This window comes from Equus asinus, chromosome 4, assembly GCF_041296235.1.
Source record: "Equus asinus isolate D_3611 breed Donkey chromosome 4, EquAss-T2T_v2, whole genome shotgun sequence".
NCBI classification, from domain to species: domain Eukaryota; kingdom Metazoa; phylum Chordata; class Mammalia; order Perissodactyla; family Equidae; genus Equus; species Equus asinus.
This window is the reverse complement of record NC_091793.1, coordinates 141,094,363-141,118,070: the sequence shown is the minus strand read 5'-3', so window position 1 is coordinate 141,118,070 and position 23,708 is coordinate 141,094,363. Positions and strand designations below refer to the sequence as shown.

Genomic DNA, 23,708 nt, shown 5'->3' with positions numbered 1-23,708 from the left:
CGCATACATTTTCCTGAAGTAAAATCCTTATTTGGAACAAGATTCCTGTGTTCTAGAATAACATCTTCAAAATAAGAATTTTTCTGTCCAGACGACATTCATGATGCCCAGGCATATTCTGAATATTAAATAATGGGAATACTTTTATTAAAGTTCATTTTAGGAAATTAAGAATGTGCTATGTTTTAGTAATAATTTCCCAGGGCGTTGTCTTGTGTGGGATTCCCCAGAGGCAGACTCAGAGGTGAGGATTCACGTACAGGTGGTTTCTTCGGGAGGTGCTCCCCAGAGAAGGTGGTGAGGGCTGAGGACAGCAGGGCAGGGAAGGGAGGAGGCCCAGCATGGGCACAGCCTCTGAGAAGGTTCTTGGGTGGGTAACTTCCTCCTGACCCCCAGGACCCCTGGAACAGGAATCACGCTTTGGAGTCTTCCCAACCACTGCACGGAGACTGGCCTTTCCTTCTCCTGGACCCGTCCGCCAGCATCTGGGCAGGGGCGGGGGTGTCTGGCGGCCAGTGTAACTCCCACACACTCAGGCAAAGTGCAGGCAGAGCCCAACCGTGGTCGTCGGAAAAAAGAGTCACATGTGTGAGCTGTTGGTGGCGAAGACACATCAAGGATGGGAGAAGGGGCCTGAAGGGGTCTGCTGAGGCACTGGCTGTGGCCACTGGACAGTATGTCCAACATCCTGGAACCAGAAAATTCCTATCCCTATAAATATTTGATCGCTTGGTCACTATTAAGAACAGCATGACCATAGGCTGGCTACCTACCTTCTCTCTGTCTCAGCTCCTCCATTGAATGAGTGAAAGTAGCTAACTTGGGATTCTTACGAGTATTACCCAAGTAATACGCATAAAGTGTTTCAACCACTGCATATAGTAACAGAAATTAATAATTATTGATTTTAATTTTTTAAATTCCTTTGTATTTAGTATTGCAATTTATATACTTGGCCAGTGGGCTTCTCTCAGTGCCAGAATAAATTTGTGACAGATTCAAATTATACGCAGAAGATAAGAATAATACTGGGAGATATGAATAATATATTTTCTGTAACTTATCAGGAGATTGCTGAGCGGCGTCAGAAAGGAAGGAGGACAGGAGCTTGGTCATCCATACTGGAAACAAAAATATAACTCATTTTGACACTGATGTCAAAAAAATAGAGCTAGAAGCTTGGATACCACCTTAATTTATCATTTATCACCATTTTAAACTCTAAATTCACCTATGCTCAAGAAGATCTGGCTCCTTTGTAGGAATAGTTATGGAAAAAAGGCATCAGTGAAGTTTGGTGGAAGGAAAGAAATAGGAGCAGGAAAAGCAGTGTGTTCAAATTTCCTGAAAATAAAAGGAAAGGCATCGTGGAGACACTCTCATTAGCACTGGGACAGTATTAAGTTGAACTGTGCAAAATGGCTAATACTAGGACTTCTCCGACCTGTGAGAACAGCAGTTTCATATGATTCAACCTAATTCATAGAGCCTGTCGGGGGAGAGCCCTCTGGTGGCTTCTCTTCTCCTACCTGACTTGCTGGCCATGCCAAGGAGGTGGGGCCCTGACCACTCTTGACCTGGCCACTTCTCAGAGTGGTGTCTGCAGCAAACAAGCAACTTGAGCACTGAGGCAAGGTCTCCTTCCAGGATGAAGATGAGGCTTGCTCCGTGCTGCTGTGAAAGCAGTGAACCCTCACAGGGGGGTTTCTCTCTTGTCACACAACTCACCACATTTGCAGGGGTCCCTGGGCTCTGCATCACCCCTTGGAACTTGGGAGCAAGGGGAACCGATGTAAACATGCGGATGCTCATGCGGCTTACTGTGCAGTGAGTAACAACGTCCCGTCTCTGACTCAGGCGTCTCGTGTCTTCTAACATCCATGGAGCAGCAACGAGCTAACTCCTTGGCTTTAAGGTAGGGTCAAATCCGATCCCAGACCCAGCGAAGCCACAGTACAGGGCACTCTCAAGATTGCATTAGTTGTACCAGTTGTGAAGTTTTCCCTATTACCATTTAAGACCAGGAAGTCGAAAGCGTCCTAGAGAAAGATCAGGGTGGTCCCCACGTTCCTGTCCTTGCTCTCAGGATCCTTTCACAGGAAGTAAAACACTTTCAGGAGAAATGAAAAGTGTGTCGTAGCTCTCAGACCCCCACACCCTCAGAGCCATGTGAAGCCCCCCAGGAAAGCCATGCTTGTGTCCTAGGCTCTTAGAAGAATCCATGTGGGAGGGTTCAGGCCAGCTGAGAGCTTGCGTTTCCATCTGTTCCCTCCAACTTTCCTCGGCCGTGGGCTCAATCTTTAGACACGAGTTCAGCTTTGTAGACCAGAGCTCCTCTCATTCTCAGAGGTCCAAATGGTTAAACAACAGTGTCAGAAACTAAACTACAGGCTAGATTAAAGCTCAAACTGAGCCTTGAGGCGCAGCTCCCCTGCTTTCTTCTTGATCACGGCATTGGTGGCCACGCCAGTCTTCCCCCACCCGAGGCTGGCTGTGGATGAAACCCAACCATTTTTTCCAGACAATGCCACAATTGTGGAGTCCGAGTTTCCATGTAAATAGCTGTTCTCTGACTCATTAAGCCCCATCGCCCCTGACGTTTTCCTTTCTGACCCTTATCAGCCACACACTGGCAAAACAGGAAGAAATAAGGAGGACAAAGAAAGGCAACGAAAGTGTTACAACCCAGAAGTGTATGGTGACTGTGACCAAAAGGGAAGTCGGGAATGGGTGACTGAACACCCAAGGAGGCCCTGTCACCTGGTCACAGCTACAGCATTTGTTTGAAGCCTGACAAGTGCTGAGCACTGTTTCAGGGTGTCACATAGAGATCCACCAGAAACGGCAGTCACAGACGCTGCCTTAAGAACACCTACAGTTTAACAGACAAGACGCACAGCTAAATGCCTGGATCCCGTAAACACGCAATCTGCCCTTGCTTACCTCTCTGCTCACTCTTTCTCGCATAGCATCTGTCACAAGTGCAACATTTAGTTTATTTATTTGTGTTCTTGATTACTGTGGCCTGCTCAGGCTGAGATTTGCCTGGTATGCAACAGCGTGCCCATTCCAATTATTTATGGCTACCACCCCCACTCTCACCCACTGGAAGAGACATTCCAAGAGGACAAGGACCAAGTCTACCTTATTCCCCATCGTAACTCCAGAGCCTGGCAAAATGTACCTAGTAGATTCTTAAAAAATATTTTTGAATAAATAAACAAAATATGAAATAAAAAAATAAATGAAACCAGCAACAGCTATAGAGAGAGATTATGTAACTGATCTCTTGAAAGCTGCCACTAACTTAAAACACAAAATTAAGTGCAAACCATGTTCAGAAGCACAAGCAAATTTTCAGAATTTAGACAGGGAAAAAAAATCTCTTGATTCTGGGGCAGCTGCCCTGAAACTGCCCACAGATGTGTCAGTGGGCACAGCCAAGATCAGCTGACCTGTAGCTTCCTGAGCCGCTGAATTTCAGAGTGGTTTGGCTTGTAGCATTATTGTGGCAATAACTAACTACTATTATACTCTTTTAACGTAATACATATTAATTACCAGCAGAACAAACATTAAAATGCAAACATGATTCATCTTTATTGAAACAGAAAGTGCGTATTTTCAGTTGAATTGTTTGGTTCCTCTCCGACCGCAGACAAACACCTTCTCTGTGAGCACATCCTCATCACTGGAGCTGAGCCGGCCTGGGAGGATGCGCTTAGAGAATGGATGTGAAGGACATTAGCAGGCTCAGCACCGCTGCGGGAGACGCCACCTTTCCAGCACCGTTCAGTGCCAGTATTTCTCACGCACCTCATGCAGGATGGAGAGGACAGCCTCCATGCCCTCTGTACAGGTGGCCTGAATCTCAGCTTCTGGCAGAATAAATCCTTACGTCCCATTGTCCCTCAGCTTGAAAGTGCATGCGAAGGGGATCCCAATGTCACGAGCCCAGTCTCTGGAAGACCCTGGTGTGGTGTCTATGAATGAAACCGTGAAGGCAGATTTAGAAACTGTACTGTGAGAGCACAGATTTCTATGGCCATTATCCAGCAAAATAAATCAACTCTTTCAAGTTAGGGTCCCCTGGCTGGCTGTCTTCTCCTTCCCCGTCTATCTTAAGCCCCTATAGGACAGGGGTTATATTTTGCTCAGCCTCCCTCTCGCTCCACCATCCCCACAGGGCTGAAGATTCTCCCCGGTGCATAGCAGAGATCTGGTTAACTTTTCTCAGCTAAATCAAAGACTGAACAACCTAATGTTTCACGGAAAGACTGAACTGACATGTAAAGGAAACAAAGTGACCAACAGGAAGATACTGCGCAAATATTTTCCAGGCGGTCCTCCGGGGGCAGAGGCGGTGGTGGTTGGGGGAAGGCAGTGCACTCTCCTTTCAACTAAATTCCTTGTTTTTAGAGCCTTTCTCTAGGCCCCACCTGCTCTGCTTTCTTAGCCTGATGGGTCCTCTGGGAACTGGATCAACTGACCAAGGATCACCGGAAAACATCCTTCCTGTTAACTCCCGCGCTCCTTCTCAGCTCTTTTTAACTGAAGCCAGAGGGAGTTCTGGTCTGAGCCCGTGTGTTAGTTTTTTCTTCTCGCTCACACCTCCTCCCTGGAGAGCACAATTCTGGACTCGTAGACTCCCTTTTATCCTTGGTGATTTTGATTTGTAAAACTTCCTGTTGATCTCAGGAACTCTTCTCTCCCTCCTCTGCTCACCCCAAAGTCCACTGATGTTTTTGTGCCTTGGATACTATGGAAGAGGTGAAAAAAAGATACTCGCATAAAATATCTGCGCTCGATCCAACTCTATAATTGGTTCCATGCTTTGCTTTCAATGTGTTTGCTGCCTTCTGTCCAACTTGGATCTGTAGGTGGGAAATGCAGAGACAGATATCTGGTGTGAAAAATAAATCCAACAATCCAGAGGGCTTGGTATTTTGTCCAAATCCATCGCCAGAGTTCCAGACTATGTCCCTAACTTCCCATGGGACATCTGTGCCTGGGTAGCCTGCTGGTACTTCAGGCTCCGCATACTCAAGCCCAGTTTCCCCATCTCCCCAACTAATAAGGCTATCCAGGTTCTCATCTTTCTGGCTGACCTTGTTCCACAAACACATGTAAAACCCTGCAGCCATCTTTGACTCTCCTTCTTTCAAATAGTTACCAAGTCGCATTTCCAGTGCCTTCACCCCATCTGAGTCTCATTGCCACTGAAATGGACTATTGTCATCTTCTGTTTCCCTTCCTGTCAGCAGCATTCCTTATCCCAGTTGATCCCACCTGGCTTCCAGGTGAACTTATGTAGGGTGGAAGTATGATTGTGATCCTGCTGAAAGCCTTCAATAATGCTCAGTTGCCCACTGAGTTCCATACAAACCTCCCAGTCTCGTATTTGAGATCCTCTATGATATGGCCCTAACCCGTCTTTCCAATGTCATATTCTCTACATCCCAGGCCAGATGATGAAATTCAAGCTCCCCCGCTCCTCCCTGGATGTGCCCCTTTCCTCAGACTCTCTGTCTTTTCTCAGCTGTTTCCTCTACCTGAGATGCCTCACCTCTTGTCTCTGTCTGTTGACATTCTGCCCAACCTCAAAGGACTTTCTCAAATGCCAGCATCTCCACAAGGCCATTCCTGATCACCGCAGCTGATTCTCTCTCCCGCTTTTTCCCCCAGAGCCCTTTGTTCACATCTTTCTCACCACTCCCCTCTTATTTTTCCTGATAGGTATTTCACACTTATCTCTCATGGGCTCGTGGAACTTCAGAGCTGGAAACTACACCCTTCCCCACACAGACCACCTCGTCACCTTACTACGTTGCAAATCCTGCAGAAGGCAATGCTGTCCAAGGTCTTGGCCTTGCTCTTGGCAGACCCTTTCCTGACATCAGAGTCACTGAGATCCAAGTGTTCTGCTGTGTTTATTCACATTCTGATAAATCTCCTCGCACACCTTCTCGACAGTCTAAATATTCCCGCCCCAGACTCCCTGATGCTCTATTCTCCCTGCCTGCTGGGATATCCCACTACTTCCCCTGGGTTCTACACAAACCCCCCCAGAACGCACGCCCACTGCCTGCCTGGGCTGTGGCCCTCCACCGCTTTTCACCCTCAGGGCAGCCTGACTGCACTTGAGGTGTCTCAGCTCCCCTGACTGCTGACTCGGGACAGGTCTCGTTTCAGACACTGCCTCTCCCTTCCTGGTCCTGTGCTGTCCAACTGAACCCTGAGGAGCGACAGGGTGGTGCTCGGGGAGAGTGGGGGGCAGGCCCAGTGAAACTCAAAGAGGAGAGGAGAAAAGGCAATGAGTGGTGGTGGGTTGTACGCAGCTTGTGGGCAGCTCCTCAGGGCGCTGGGACTTCCTGTGTGTGGCTAAGATAAAAGAAGAAACATTAAATTGAACATGTTTTCAAGCTCTTTGCCTCCTCTCCACTCACCACTGGGAATTCTGTCTTCGGCCATTCACCTTCTGTCTCTCTCCCTGAAAAGAGGTCCTGAGTCTGCCTTGGTTCCTGGGCTGTGTCGCCCAGAATTGAGCTGAGGAAGTCACGGAGTAAAGCTGGTTTAATCATTATGCCGTTTGTAGGAAGAAGACGGAATTATAAGGAGAGGAGAATCAGAAAGGGGATTTCTGGAGAGAGAAATTCTGGTGAGAAATGAGAACGGAGGGTGGAGAGAAAGGATTTGGGGCGGCTGCTGCATGAGTGGAGATGAGAGCCTGAGGCCTGGGGAGAGAGTGGTTGTGAGTCACCAGCTGCACTCCCTTCTCAAGTTCTTTGAGAGTCCCTAGCAGAGCTATGAAGCACTGTGAATTGTCCTTAATTCCCATGGGTTCTGCATTTCTTCAACTGAAACTCCATGCCGATGGTCCTTGTGGGGCCTCCACTCCTACGTGGGTCTCATGGAGCAGCTCCAGACTACCTTTTCCATCCCAATGGTGTCTTGCATTTTTTGTCTTTCCTGCAGGTCACCCCAGACACCCATTTCTTCTTCCCATCACCAGCCTTCACCTATTTTATCCTATACCCTTCTCGTCCCTCAAATCCCGGCTGTGGTGTGGGAAACAGTCTTCCCAGTTCCCCTTCTTTATTGACAAAAAAACCCCCTTTTTTTATGACCCCACCAGCAATGACTATGGGGAAGTAGATAGAAGCAAGAAATTAAGATATCTGAGAATTACAGTCGCAATCCGTAGCTTATAGATCAGTCCTTTCTGAGAAGGTGAAGTGAAAATCTCCTAGACTCCGACTTCCATCTCTAGGGGTGGGATTCCTGATTCTTCTTCTCTCTCCTGACACTAGACTGCAAGGCCATGACAGCCAATTTCTTGGCTGCCCTTCTTCTCAGCCTAAAGGCACTTTCTGGTCAAACTAATGAAAATCCCTTTGCTAGTAGTACATAATTTACATTGCTAAAGACCCCAAGCCTGCTTCATAACTCCTCGTCTGGACCCAGAGAATTTCCTATAGGTATATGGTCACAGGCAGGTGCTCAGACAGATTGATTAAGGCCCGGGCATGTGTGGGAGGACGGAGCTAAGGATGGGCCACAGGGGTTGATGTGGGAAGAGCTCACATGGAAAGAATGTCAGCATCTACAGCATCAGCTTCTCACAGCTGTTCTGATTTCCAGAGCCATTTGGAACAGGGCTGTCTAACACTGTGCCTCCCTGTATCGTGATTGCAAGTTCTCGATCACACGGTATAAGATCTATCACGATTTCTACGCATTTGGTTTTGTAAGTACATAGAGATTAATTGCTGGTCTCTGGTGGCTGCAAATCTTCCTAGAAATGGAAACTCCTTGTACAGTTGGTTGAACCTGTGTCCTTGTGCACTCTATCAAGCTTACCCCTAAGAACCTAAAATTTATACTGCTAGCTAGTGTCAATAAGGTTGACACATGGGGCAAAATCTACACAGTGTCTGGTTGTTGAAAAGTCTTGGGGATGAATGTTTATGCTAATTCTTCAGCACCTGAGACTGTCAGAGATACAGAAGGGAGAAGTCTCTCAATTCAGTTGACTGGTTTCCACACAGGCTACCAACGGTCTAGTCCTTTCCACCTCAGAATTACCTTCCAGGGATGGCGATGCAGCACCTCAGGGTCCTCCTGCCTTCCTGCCCCACTCAGCCTGTGGCCGGAGGGCTCTAATCTGACAGCCAATTAGCACACGACCCACTAACCTTTGAATACAAAGCTTGCAAAATGGTCACGTAGTATCTGTTTTCCTGAACCAAAAAGCGAATAAAATTCCCTAGAAAAATACTGGGTCTACGTGCCTCTTTTTTCTGCTAGTGGAAGGCCCGTCCCATCAAAGATCTACAATGGCCTGTTTTTGGTGGTTCATTTGTATTTGTCACAGATCCCTTTAAGCGGGAGGCAGACATCTATGGCAAGCATCACAGAAACTGGGAGATAAGGAGGGCTCTGGGCTTCCCCGTGGAAATGTCTATCTCTGCAGGTTTCTTTACTGAAGAAATAGAACTTCTGGGGCCCAGAAATGAGGAGGAAACAGGACACAGGGGACTGGGCATCTACCCTGGTACCGGCTCCTAGAAGCTGCAAACCCTTCCTGAGCAGAGAGAGACAGTGTGAGGCGGTCGCCGGATGCAGCCTCTGGAGTCTGAAGACGGGCGTTCCAGCACAGGTCCTCCCTCACTGTCGAGAGGGGCTCCAGGGCTGCAGTCAACCTCAGGACTCAGTGTCCACATCTCCAAAGTGAGCTTAGTATATTGTCGTGAGGCTCAGATGCCATAATGTCTGTCAAATCCCTTTGTAGATTGCAAAGGTCTGGGCAAATGTTAGTAACTTCCACACCTCGCAACATGATCACAGAGTATAAATGTTCAAAAACAGGTGCAAGAAAGATATTGGGGGCCTGCCGGGTAGTTCTGACTGCTGGGGGAAGCCTTCCCTGCAGCAAAGAGCTGGGGTGGCTTTTCTCTTTCTGTCCAGGCCTCTGTTTTAAGGGTCCTGCTCCCGTGGGAGAGGGAATGGAGGTGTAATGGAACTGATGGGCCACCAGGCTTCTGTGATCTTAAGACAGAGCAAACTTAGCCCCCACCCATCCCAGCACTGGTTGATAATGGGGAGCTTGTTTTAAAAAATAAAAAAGTTAAAGGGAAAATAACAAGCTTTAGTGAGAATGTGGAACTCTGGTGCACTGTTGGTAGGAATGTAAAATGGTCTACCTGCCATGGAAAACAGGGTGAGAGTTCCTCAAAAACTTAAAAATAGAACTACCATATGACCCAGCAATTCCACTTCTAGATATATACCCAAAAGAGTCAAAAGCGAGATCTCAGAGATATTTACGTACCTATGTGCACGGCAGCATTATTCACAATAGCCAAAAGGCGGAAACAACCCAACTGTCCATCAGTGGATGAACAGGTAAAGAAAATGTGATATGTACATGCAGAGGAATATTATTCAGCCTTAAAAAGGAAGGAAGTTCTGGCACATGATATAACGTAGATGAACCTTGAGGACATTATGCTGAGTGAACTAAGCTCGTCATAAAAAGAGCCGTACTGGATCCCGCTTGCATGAGGAATCTGGAGGAGCCAAACTTATAGAAAAAGAAAGTGGGATTCTGGGTTCCAGGGGCGAGGAGTTCTGGGAGGTGCTGTTCGATGGGTGTAGAGTTTCAATTTTTGGAGATGGGTTGCACAATTATATGAATATACTTAACACTACTAAATTGTGCACTTGCTGGTTAAGATGGTAAATTGTATGTTATGTGTATTTTACCACAATTAAAAATTGAAGAACTAATTTTAAAACAGATAACGAATATCACAACAATTCTAAATGTACCCCCTCAGCCCCTTGTGTCTGTTGTCCTCAGGTTCACAGCAGGGAGAAGAGTCCAGGCCTCATCAGCACTTCCCCCACCAGGGCTGGGTGAACACGGCCTCGGAGAGGGACCCCGAGGAGACAAAGCCGCTTCCCGACCCTGGTTTCACAGCACTGCCCCTTACAAATGCTCCCAGGCAAATACCAGAGGCAGAGTTTGGAAGAAAATAAAGCCTCGTGTGCAGCAGAGAAGGAGCAGACAGTACTAGCGTGTTATCTTAGATTTGCCATCTTCCACTAACAGCTGGCGAGTTCTTTAAAGCACGGTTCGAAAGCTGTAATTGCTGAACGAAGCTTCAGGAGAATTTACAGAAATGAAAGCGCATTCCTGCAGATTTTTAACATAATCATCTCATTTATATTATAGCCGAATAGCTAAGATGTCTCCCAACTTGACACTTTGCGAAACAGTTAGTTAATTAGTGTAGGTAAAGCGGCATTTAACCCGAAGCCTTTCCAGCAGGCGTCTGGGAAGGTGCAGAAAGCAGGAGAAAGGAAAGAAGGAAGAGCAGAGAGAACAAAAGCGGGGCTGGAGCCAGAGTCTTTGGAACAGAAACAGGGAAAGGAGGCAGGGCTGCCACGAGGCTTCTCCCAACGCTCTGGTCTTACCAGGTCCTTGTGGTGACTTGACTTGTTTGTGGTGTAGCCGTAAGGCACGAGGAGGAGCTGCCCGTAAGAGCGTAAGGTCAGGAAGCAAACAATGCTCTCCTTCTTGCTGTCTAACAAGCTGGAAGCAGCTTTTGTCTCTGGTTCAGACGCTGGTCCTGCCCCACAGAATGCTATATCTTGGCAGTTTTTAGTTGTGCCATTACCTAAAATATACAGGAAACCGCAAACAAGGCGGGAATCCCCAGCCCAGTTCAGAACTGACCAAGGGTGAGTCATCCTCGCTCAGGGCGTCTAGGGTGGAATCGGGGCTTGCTCTTGCTTGTCTAACTAAGTTAGCCCTGGTTAAATAAGTCAGCTTGGATAGTCATTCAAGGAGAAACGCAGACAGGCAGGAGGGCTAACGTTCAGATTTAGAAACAAACATCATGCTGACATGGCCTGGGAAGGAAGAAGCAACACGGAATGGCATTTTCAGTAATCTTGCACTTGAACTTGTGGTGGGCCCTGAAACAAATGATTGGGACCAGTCTTTGGGCTCCCAGGTCAGACTCTTTAGTCTCGCTGGTTGAAGTCTCTCTCCCACAGTCCAAACGGCTTGAGTCTCATTAGAGCTATTTTGCAAGGACATCAGCAGTCAGTCCTCCTCATCAATACTAGTGAGGACCATCAACGAAGCACCCTTTACATGCTGGGCACGTGCTCAGCCCCTCCTAAGTGGCATCTCGTTTAATCCCCACAACAACCTGCGGATAAGATGGTATTACTGTGGGCCACATTATAAATAAGGAAAAACCGAAGCAGAGAGAAGATGCAATTTTTCCAAGATCACACAGCCGCCAAGCCTGAATTTCAACTCTTGCCATCCTGTTCCTAGCCAGACTCCCCCTAACCACGCTGACCTCTTTCTGTGCTTCTGATTCATCGGGCACATTGGGATTCGGAAGCATGGAAAAGCCTTAAGGAGAAGAACGCACTCATTTACCTCTGCCCTCCTGCTGTAGAATAATCTGCAAGGATCATTCTCTGATGCTCCTTTTCTTTATGATAATTCATATATTTTAAAACAAAGCAATAGGATTTCAAACACATTCATAGGGGTCTAGGTCTGCTGTAACCCCGTTTAGCCAATCTCAGAGACCTGCGCCTGAGTGTCGCTGGTTCCTACCGTGGAGATAAGGTCATCCCCTTAGACGACAACACTGGAGAGGAAGTCTAGAAAGCTGCACAAAATCTGTTTATTTTCAAAAGTCATATTTCTAGTAATTCACCTCTTTCCTGGCTTCTCTGCTCCATTTGTCGTTGTTCTTCATCAATTCATCTACTCAACATGTACTTACTACTCCAGAATATATTGAAATTTCTATTGAGATCGGTCCCAAAACATGTGCCATTATTATAGGATGAACGGGATTTCCTCCAGATCCTGTAACAGAGGAAATGAGGATGTTGCCTTCGGTCTCATAAATCACAGCATCAGTGATGATGGGTGGCTCTCGAATGTTAAAAATGGTTCCTAGGGTTGTCTGGAAGAATTGCCTTAACATTATGAAGGTTGTGTGTGTCATTTTTAGTCTCACAGGTGGGCTAGCAACCCCCAAAACAGGAAGATCTGTCCAACCAAACACGTACACACGTGTAAACCATCCAACTGGAGGGCGTGGTTTGGCCTTTTCCTCACAAGCAGATTAACAGTTCTGGGTAGATGAGATCTGCTTCATCAGGGAAAGCGTCAGCGTCCTTTTTCAGGTCCGAGTGATAAAGGAGGAAAGGGAAATAGCTTGGCAGATGGAAAAAGGCTGTTCCAGATGTGTCAGAGATTGCCTTTGCATGTTTCTGGAAGCAGAAGACTGGTGAGTGGAGATGGGGATAAAGACAAGTTTTGCCAGATGAGCTCGGAAGGAAGGACCTGTTCACACTCCAGGCCAGAAAGCACCAGAAAGACAAAGGGGTCTCACGAAGGGGCTGTGGGTCACCATGGGGGAGGCGGAGGAGCGAATACTCTCTAGAAACAGGGGCCCTTGTTTGTGGAGTGATATGCGTCAGAAACCTTTTAAAGATGAATTTGTCTACTAAATGCAAGGGGTTAGCCCTGAGCTCACATCTACACCCGTCTTCCTCTATTTTGTACGTGGGATGTTGCCACAGCATGGCTTGATAAGTGGTGTGTAGGTCTGTGCCTGGGATCCAGGCCTGCGAACCCTGGGCTGCCTACACCACCAGGCTGGCCCCTGCACTGCCTCTGTTAACCTTGTCCCCATTTCTGACTATAGGGTCCCTGAATAGTAAACAAATGTCCCTGGCTTGGGGCAGGGAGACCTCTCACCCCCAGTGAGGTAATTCCCAGCCCTCTCACTCACCTGCAGATAATCCTGGCCGGGCCTCATCGGTCGTCCCCAGGAAGTGCTGAGTCACCACCTCCGCGCACTTCTCTCTTATCTGGCTCATCCACTGGTAGATCTGCAGCAGCCGGAGGACTGAGGCTATCAATGAGAAGACCGTTTGCTGCCTCGAATTAAGATGACTGCTTCTTTCATGAACATACTGAACTCCAAACTCTGCTCTAGGTTGCAACAGCTGTGTGCTAAACAAACCAGAAGAGTAAACCAAAGAATTATTACCCACCTCCTCCCATTTTCATTAGAGATCTACCCTGTCACCCAGTCTCAGGACACTGTCGAACTTTACAAATAAGTTATTGCAAATTAACAATTTCGATAGTCCACTGATAACACTTCGGAAACACTGTATAACAACACATCCTTCAGATGGCGCCAACTTCCAGGCTGCCAGGTGGTGCTCCATCGCGCCGGAAGCTTCAGGTCAGCCTTCTTTTGTGGGAGCTTCTTCAGTCTTTGTGGATCACAACAATTTCCTTTGCTGATGTCTGTGGATCCAAAATTGGAGAAGACCTGGGGATGCCCTTCACAGAACACAAAAGAAGTTTCTAAATCAAGCCAAGTTAATCATTTTGGTCCGCCTGAGTAGACCTGAGTAGATGCTGATTTAATTACAAGCCGTACACCATGCTAGAAAGGAAGGGCCTGAGACCTTCTCCCGTAAGTCAACACCTTGGGGCTCTATAAGGGAGAGTGAACAAGGAATTCACAAAGATAGGGCATATTAAGACAGTCGTCGGCATGTGATATGACACTGCCGCACTCAATTTCTAGAGTTGAAATATCTGACTGACAAGAATAATGGTAAATAATAATAGTTAATTTGCGATAACAAATATTCTATTTGAAAATATTCGTATCTCAATTGACATTCATCTTGTCATAGAACCTCCACAGATAAAAGGCATGATTATAACTAACAGTGCTTAAGTGGGGAGGAGACTGAGAAGTTGTCCCCCGGGGCCCGTGTGCGATTCTTGATGGCACTGGGCAGGGTGCAGACGCCTCACATCCTGGGGAGCTGCACACAGCAGCGAGGGGCAGCAGCAGCAGCAATGTTTATCTGCTGTTCAGTGAGCTGTCGTGTGGTTTATCTCACTTACCCCCGAGACAAAGCTGCGAGAAGGCTACTGCTCTCCCTGCTTCACATCTGAGGAAACTGAGGCCCGAGGAGGACAAATGTCTTGGTCAAAGTCACAGAGCAAGTGGCCAAGCCAAGTGTGACCTGTCTCTGATAGCAGGGCAGTAGTTTTCCATGGGCCTTACTGGACCTTGTGCAAAATCGTAGAATTTTCAGTGCTTTTGAGTGATTGTTACAGAGGAAAATGTAATTTTTTTCTTGTACTCTGAAAAAAGTTCTGGAAAATATTAATATATTTTCCAATACTGAGAGAAGAAATGGTAAAGCTTGTTTGGAGGGTGTCTTGTGCACTTATATAAAAAATTTAGATGTGCATATCCTTTAACCAGTAATTCTATTTTTAGGAATTTATACTCCAAAAAAGTTTTGCATAATGTTATTCACACACCCCACACATATGCATATGTAGTAACTAATTTTTTACCGTATCCAGTTTCAAAATCCACCGCACTTATCTTAGCAGCAACACAAATACTTCTTTGAAAAAAAGTTTTCCCCTCTTGAGAACTGCTGCCTGTGTCCCTCATACCCCACAGGAAATACCACATTTTCAGCCCAATACAATTCAGTCAGAAGGCTTCTCCACTCCATGTCCCACACCCCCGTACGCACTGGCCCTGCCCTGCTCATACTGGCCATGGATCTGATGAACAAGAATATGGGTTAATTCTGATCCATGTTCCCACGAGCAAAGCTGGTTGGGACGTTCTTTTCCCCTGTTTCATTCTTGTTGTTAATTTACTTTTTTACTGCATATCACCAGGGTTGTAGCTTCAACGGTGGTCATCGGGGGGTGATGTTTGGGAATCCGCTGAACTCAGTGCACATGCAGATCTCAGCCTCACATTTTGAGACTCTCCCGTCCACAGGCAGCAACAGTGAACTGGATCACCCATCCTAAAGTGGGTGTGACACCACCAGCCCCCGGCCCCCAGGTGTCCTGCTCACCTCCCCCATGGGGTGGTATCTGTCATAGGAATAGGTCTCCGGGCTGCTCCTCGGACTCACTGTCTCGTCCATGCCCTCTCGCCTGTGTTGCACTAGGGATCTGCAAAGGGGAGAAGGTCAGACCAAAAGCAATGAAGAAACCAGGCTGTCACGAGGGCTGCGAGGCTGTTGAGAGGTGGAGAAAGTGATGAGTGCAGCCTTTGGAGGACAGAGCCAGCGCTTTGAGACCTCGGGCAACCAGGGAGTCCCTCTGAGCTGCAGTTTCTTCATCTGAAGGGTGAGAACAGCCATTCCAACCTCGCTGGGAGGCTGGAATAATTCCATAAGATATTATCGATAAAAATACTTATAAATTTGTCAAATAAATAATAGCCAAGATTTATTGAACTGAAACTTACTATAAGACATGCACTGCTCTAAGCCAATCAAATCTCATTTGCTTCTCTCAAAAGCTCTGAGACAGGTATTCTTATTATCCCCATTTCAGAAACGAAGAAATTGAGGCAGAGGGAAAGTGTTATTGAGATTTAAACCCTGACGGTCTGATTGAAGAGCCTGCAACATTAACCACTGCACTGCGTGTAATGGTGAGAATTAATCTTTAAACAATAATGTATCTTTCTTTTAAAATAAACTTTATTTTTTAGAGCAGCTTCAGGTTTGCAGCAAAATTGGACAAAAGGTACAGAGAGTTCCCATGTACCCCCTTCTCCACACAGGCACAACCTCTTCCACTATCAACATCCCCAACTGCAGTGGTACGTTTGTTACAGTCAACGCACCTACATTGACACTCATTATTTCCCAAAGTCCACAGTCTACATTAGGGCTTATGCTTGGTCTTGTACATTCTATGGGTTGGGACAAATGTGTAATAACATGTATCCACCATTACAGTATCACACAGGAGTTTCACTGCTCTAAAACTCTTCTGTGCCCTGCCTATCCATCCCTCCCTACCCCTTAACCTCTGGCAACCACTGGTATTTTTACAGTCTCCATAGTTTTGCCTTTTCCAGAGCGTCGTTAAAATTGGAATCATATAGTGCGGAGACTTTTCAGATTGGCTTCCTTCACTTAGTAATATGCACTATGCATTTAACTTTTCTCTGTCTTTTCACAGCTTGGTAGTTCATTTCTTTAGTGCTGTGTGATATTCCATTGTCTGGATGGACCACTGTTTATATATTCACTCACCCGCTGAAGGACATCTTGGTTGCTTCCAAGTCTTCACAGTTACGAATAGTGGCTATAAACATCAGTATGCAGGGTTTTGTGTGGACAGAAGTTTTGAATTCATTTGAGTAAACACCAAGGAGCGTGATTGCCGAATCATATGTTAAGAGTGTATTTACTTTTGTAAAAAACTACCAAACTGTCTTCCAAAGGGGCTGCACCATTTTGCATTCCCACCAGCATTGTATGACAGTTCCTGTTGCTGTACGCCCTCACCAGCATTCAGAGTTGTCTGTGCTTTGAATGTTGGCCATTCAGGTAGGTGTGTACTGGTATCTCATTGTTTTAACTTGCGTTTCCCTAATGACACATAATGCTGAACATCTTTTCACATGCTTACTTTCATTCTCTGTATCTTTTTTGGTGTCTGTTCAGGTCTTTTGTCCATTTTTTGATTGGATTATTTGTTTCTTATTGTTGAGTTTTTAAGAGTCCTTTGGGTATTTTGGATAACACTCCTTTATCAGATGTGACTTTTGTAAATATTTTCTCCCAGTCTGTGGCTTGTTTTCTCATTGTCTTGACATTGTCTTTTGCAGAGCAGAAGTTTTTAATTTCAATGAAGTTCAGATTGTCAGTTATTTATTTCATGGATCATGCATTTGGTGTTATATTTAAAAAGTCATCACCATACCCAAGGTCATCTAGGCTTTCTCCTAAATTATCTTCTAGGAATTTTATAGTTTTGTATTTTACATTTAGGTCCATGATCCATTTTGAGTTAGTTTTGAAGGGTGCAAGGTCTGTGTCAGATTCTTTTTTTTTCTGTGTGGCTGCCCGGTTGTTCCAGCACCGTTGTTGAAAAGACTACGTTTGCTCCATTGTGCTGCCTTTGCTCCTTTGTCAAAGATCATTGATTATACTTATGTGGCCCCTCTCTGTCCCGCTCCACTGACCTGTTTGTCTGCTCTTTCACTAGCACAACACTGTCTTGATCACAGTGGCAATCAGGGAGCTTTACAGTAAGTTTTGAAGTCGAACAGCGTCAGTCCTTCACTTTGCTCTTCTCCTTCAATATCATGTTGGCCGTTCTGCGTCTTTGGCTTCTCCATATAAACTTTAGAGTCAGTTGGTTGAAATCCACAAAACAACTCACTGGGATTTGGATTGGACTTGCATTGACTCTATAGATCAAGTTGGGAAGCACCGAGACCTTGACAATATTGAGTCTATCCATGAACATTGAACATCTCTCCATTTATTTAGTTCTTCTTTGATATCTTTCATTACAGTTTTGTAGCTTTCCTCATATAGATCTTGTACATATTTTGTTAGATTAATACCTAAGTATTTCATTTTTAGGGATGATAATTTAAGTGATAATTGTTTGTAATTTCAAATTTCATTTGTTCATTGCTGGTACATAGAAAAGCAGTTAACTTTTGTACATTAACCTTGCATCCTGCAACCTTGCTATAATTGCTTATTAATTCCAGGAGTGTTTTTGTCAATTCTTTCAGATTTTCTACATAGATGATCACGTCATCTGCAAACAAAGACAATCTTATTCCTTGCTTCCCAGTCAGTATGCATTTCATTTCCATTACTTGTCTTATTGCATTAGCTAAGACTTCAGTGCAATATTCAAAAGCAGTGGTCACAGTGGATATCCTTAACTTGTTCCTAATCTTAGTGGGAAAGCTTCTAGTTTCTAACCACTAGGCATTAGGTTAGCTGTAGATTTTTTGTAGCTATTCTTTATGAAGTTGAGGAAATTCCCTGTATTCCTAATTTACTGAGTGTTTTTGTCATGAATGGGTGTTGGATTTTGTCAAATGATTCTCCACATGTTTTGATATGATCGTGTGGTTTTTCACTTTTAGCCTATTGATGTGATGGATTACATTAACTGATTACTGAATGTTAAACCAGCCTTGCATACGTGAGATAAATCTCACTTGATAGAGATGGTGGATAATTCTTTTTATATATTGTCAGATTCAATTTGCTAATATTTTGTTTGGATTTTTACATCTAAGTTCATGAGAAATATTGCTCTGTAGTTTTCTTTTCTCTTAATGCCTTTGTCTGATTTTCATGTTAGGATAATGCTGGCCTTATAAAATGAGTTAGGAAGTATGTCCTGTGCTTCTGTCTTCTGGAAGAGACTGTAGAGAATTGGTATAATTTCTTCCTTAATGTTTGATAGAATTCACCAGTGAACCCATCTGGGTCTGGTGCTTTCTGTTTTGGAAGGTTATTACTTATTGATTCAATTTCTTTCATAGATATGGGCCTATTCAGATTGTTATTTATGGCTTATCTTTTAACAAACCATTTAATAAAACTGTTCAATGCCTCCTCTATGCTAGATATTGTGCTGGCACCTACACATTATATAATTCATTCTCATTACAACGCTGTGAAGTGTTATCATCCATGTTTTACAAAGAAGGAAATGAAGGCCAAGAGAAATTAAATGACTTGCAAACAGTCCCAGAGCTAGTAAGTCGTACAGCTGGTCCTCTATCTGTCTCACAAATGTTTGATGAATGTCTTATTCACTAGTTAAAAGGCTTTATCTCAGCAAGAAATGGGGTGATATTTTCATTATTAGCACATACTAACTGATAATTTTTTTGCCCAACAAATGAGTATGGAGTGATTACCATGTTAATAGCGCCAGGATGTGAGGTTTGGGGAAGCTGAGGTGTGAACTTTTGGATAGTGACCCAGCATTGCAAGGAAACGTGTTAGAAATCTAATTAGTTAATGTTTCAATGACTTTTATCTATTTTCCTACGTTTTTTCCCCTTAACATCCATGGTATGATATCTGCTCTTTCCCTAAGCCTTTATTTCCTTATCAAAAAATGGGAGTAATAATACCATCCCAAAGGATTCTTATGAAGATTAAATAAGTTAACCTATGTTGAACAATGAGGACAGTTTCTGACACCTAGTTAATGCTTACTTAGTAAGTGTTAAACATCAGTAGTTTGGGGCTGGCCCTGTGACCGAGTGGTTAAGTTCGCACGCTCTGCTTCTGTGGCCCCGGGTTTCACTGGTTTGGATCCTGGGCGCAGACATGGCACCGCTCATCAGGCCATGCTGAGGTGGCGTTCCACACAGCACAACCAGAAGGACCTACAATTAGGATTTACAACTATGTACCGGGGGGCTTTGGGGAGAAGAAGAAGAAAAAACAGAAGGTTGGCAACAGATGTTATCTCAAGTGCCAATCTTTAAAAAAAAAACAAAACAGTAGTAGTTCAAAACAAAGCAAAGTAAAAATCCAATTTAGCTTCAAAGATATTAAAAATAAAAATTATATGGAGAGTGATTTGGCCATCTAACTGGCAATATCTTCAAATAATACTAAACTAAAAAAATATTTTGATAGAAGTGATTAAAACTCAAGTTCCATTCATATCTACACAGCTCCAGTAACTGGAGTGACTAAATTTTAAATTTTTTAATCTGGTTCATTTGGCACCATGTACCACAATTATGCTAACAGGAATCAATTTCTCTACACAGTTCTACAACTTTAAACTTGGAGCTAAATTTATTATTTTTAATTGTTACTAAAATTAATAATAATTTGAGCTTAACAGAAGATCTTTACTCTCAAAATTGTAAATGTTGTATTACATTGTTGAATGAATTTTACCTTATTTAACTTGTCCAAGTGAAAATCTCATGACTTAGGATTGTCTAAAGACTTAATTAAAACAATGAAAATGAATTTTAGAAGGAGATTAAAAGAAACAAATGTTACTAAAATTGTAATAGTTGAGGAGAAATACGTTTCTGTTATTCAGAGATTCATTTCTAATATTTATTATTCATTTGATTTCTTTTAATAAGCAAGAGCGTTTCAGAGTGAGCAATTTCAATACAAGCATGTATATCGGTGCAAGCAATATGCTGAGGCTGATTGATTTACAAAACACAGTATCATGTCGTAAAGAAAACAAGTATATTCCGTGGTGTGTTTAAAACTCACAAGAAGTCAATCTGCACATGAATTTTCAGGAGCACATTTCATGTCTTTATCAAATAATCAGCAAATATATATATTTTATAATAACACTAGTTAGATCTTATTGAGCACTATATGCTACACACTGGCCAAAACATTGATATGATCATCTCATTTAATCCATTCAACAAGACAGTGAGTAAGTACTCTCGATACTCTGTGCAAAAGTAATAATAGATAGTAGTAAAAGAAAAGTAGATTAGTCTCTTACAGAGCTTAATATCTACTTAGGGGAATGAGACATAAATACATGAAAAGCAGAAAAATTTAGCCAATAAGTAATAAGGCAGGAGGTGTGATAAGATGGTGCCTGATTTGCAACCAATTAAATGGCGCACTAGGTGTATTGAGGACAAGGAGGGAGGACTCCAAACTGAAGCCCAGCCAGGAGTAATAACAACCAGCCTTCTCCTGGCAACTACACACGCCAGCACTGTGTGAGGACTCCATTTATAGAGAGAGATGCATAATTCTAACATACATACATATATATAATCCTAACAACAATTCTTAAGGTAAATACTATTATCCCAGGTTGTTGGAGTTTTTTTCTGAAAAGTTTGTTACATAGGCTAAATTATACTTTTATTATACCCTAGAAATAAGCATAAAATATTTATTAGCCCATTTTTAAAAAATTGTCCATCTCTGATTTGGACTACAGAGAGAACAAAATAATTATCGGCATTATAAAGTCACTATGGAATAATTTTTGTGCTTTTTCAGAATGGAGAGAGGGGAGCGAATGAGGCCAATGAGAAGGGTGCCTTTCGCAGCCCCCGCCCTCCTAGCCCCTCACACTGGCCGTCCTGCCTGTTGTGTCCTGCTGGGAACTGAGATCCTTAGAGACACTTTCATGCCAGTGTTGGGACCAGGGACAGTGGCTGTTCAGAGAGCCCCTGTTCCTTCCTTCACATAGTTCAGCAAATGTCTGGGTCTGCTTTAATCACTCAGTAGGGTAGGAGATGAGTGCCCCAAAAAGCAAAGCGGTCATCTGGTGAATTCCTCTTTCAACTGGGCCAGTATTCCCTGGCAATTTCACAAAGTAGAAGGGAATAAATTAAAGGTAACTGGACACCATCAAGCACCAACATTTGGCTTTCCCCGGCCCATGACTGCAAAATATGTGAGTATGTTGCCTCCTCCGCCCAGCATAGAATGACTGGGTGCATGTAATATGCAAAAAAAGTGAAATGTATGGGATTTGAGTGAAAACCATGATACTAAAAGTGCTCATCATTTTCAGACAAAATTAAACACAATACTTAAACTTCAGAAACCCAAATACTTAGTTCAAGCAATGTTTAAACAATATACTTAGAAAAGGCAGTTTCCTGTTCCTAGGCAGTTTCTTGGGTGATGCGTAATCCACGGAGAGAGGGACGGGAAAAGCTGTCTACTCCCGCAATTTATCAGCAGTCTCATCTCACCCATCAAATGAAAGGATTATTGCACTTTGAGTATTCTTTCTGAACAGAAATTCATAAAATGTTTAACAGAGAAAATGATCCTTTGGGGTACATTGTTAATAAATACTGCAGATCAAAGATTGTCTGATGGAATTTTCACTGGAATGTATAAAGAGGCAAAAAAACTAATGAATATTGAGACAAATTTGGTATTTTAAATAGTACTTAGTGAGGAAACAGCTACATGAATATTTCATGATAGTAATATATTTTCAAACATTTTTCCTTCTGCAAAATTGACATATACTTATAGTGGGAAATTTGGAAAGTTCAGAGGGAAGAAAAATAGAAAAGAGAAGGAAAGAATAGTCTTCAATAACCCTACTTCCCTGAGGTAACCACAGCTGGTATTTTGGCATATGTCTTCTCAGTCTTTTATCTGTGCATTTTTTTTTTCTTAAACATGCTGAAGATTATATCTATAGATGATTTTATATTCACTCTTTTTGTTATATATTAGACCAGAGACATTTCCTGAAACCAGTGAAAATCCTTTATAAAGATTTTTTATTTATTTTTTATTGAGGAAGATTAGCCCTGAGCTAACGTCTGTGCCAATCTTCCTGTATTTTGTATGTGGGTTGCCACCACAGCATGGCTGATGAGTGGTGTAGGTCCATGCCTAGAATCTGAATCCGCGACCCTGGGCCACTGAAGTGGAGTGCACCAAACTTAACCACTGCACCATGGGACCGGCCCCTATAAATATTATTTTTAATGACTGCATAATATTTGACAGTGAGTATAAATTACATAGATCATTTCTTTAAGTGTTGTCATCTATGCTGGATATTACAGCTGTTCCCCTTTTTGTTTTTTTGCTATTATAATTACGGAATTAATGACTTTTTGCATAAATTTTTGTGCTCATTTCTGATTATTTCCTTGAGCTAAATTCCAGGAAGAAGAATTGCAAGGTCAAAGAGGATGAACATTCTTAAGGCATTTGAGTCATATTACTAAGTCTCAAATGATTCTACAGATTTACGCTTGTATTGACAGTATGCAATATGGATGAGAGACTGCCACCCTAAATACCCAAGAAAAGGTTACCATGCTTGTAATTTTTAACTAAGGATTTCCTAGGCTATCAATACATAATATGCAGTGAATAAAGAGTATCAAAAATGGCAGCTAGCCTATGTTTTGAATTGATAAGAGCATATAAAAGTGGACATTATTTTTTATGTCATCATCCATTTTTTTTAGTAATGTCTTATAGTTTTCATTGTATAGGTCTTTCACCTCCTTGGTTAAATTTATTCCTAGATATTTTATCCTTTTTGTTGCAATTGTAAACAGGATTGTATTCTTGAGTTCTCTTTCTGTCAGTTCATTATTTAAAGTATGGAAAGACTGATTTTTTAAAGTTGATTTTGTACCTAGCAACTTTACTGTAGTTGCTGATTATTTCTAATAGTTTCCCAATGGATTCTTTAGGGTTTTCTATACATAAAATCATGTCATCTGTGAACAGTGAGAGTTTCACTTCTTTAAAGTATCATCACATATAAAGTATACATTTAAAGTATATTTTAAAAAGTATCATTCTTGGTAAATGATAATGAAAATGAAAACAGCCAATAAGTGCCAGGAGTAGCAGATTTGGAATGTTTTCCTGAAGTGCAGTCATGAGGGGCTGCTCAATGGGAGCTGTCTTGTCTGAGTTCCACTGCCTGAGCCAAACCACTTTCATAATTTAATCTGGGCTTGGCAATCATCTTTTAAAATAGAAGTTTTATGCATCTTCATTGTAGAATATTTTCAAAATGAAGAATAATTGAGGGAAAGGAAAAAATTATCAACCAAGGATAATAATGTTCATTTTGGTTCATATTTTTTCTTTTACTTTTCTAAGTATTTTATTACACTATTTATTCTGAATCTTTTTTTTACCATAAAACATGCCTTTTCCCATGCTATTAAAAGTTTTTCAAAGTCATTATTCTCCTGGAAGAATAATATCCATGCTCATATATCACGTATCAACATTTGTCTAACCTAATAGGGGACATTCAGATTATTTCCAATTATTACAATACTTAATATAATATT

At 43.1% G+C, this 23,708-nt stretch overlaps 1 protein-coding gene across 1 annotated transcript in view; it reads right to left on the bottom strand.

The window, feature by feature from the left end:
* Positions 1–3,575: 3,575 nt before the first annotated feature.
* The window catches only part of CPO (carboxypeptidase O), a 32,141-nt gene continuing 12,008 nt past the window's right edge, over positions 3,576–23,708 (bottom strand). The window contains 9 exon segments of the mRNA XM_014836383.3: positions 3,576–3,795; positions 3,798–3,983; positions 4,790–4,874; positions 10,480–10,682; positions 11,817–11,902; positions 12,158–12,326; positions 12,837–12,936; positions 14,965–15,064; positions 16,162–16,213. Coding sequence (XP_014691869.3) covers positions 3,722–3,795; positions 3,798–3,983; positions 4,790–4,874; positions 10,480–10,682; positions 11,817–11,902; positions 12,158–12,326; positions 12,837–12,936; positions 14,965–15,064; positions 16,162–16,213 — 1,055 coding nt within the window. The 3' untranslated portion in view covers positions 3,576–3,721.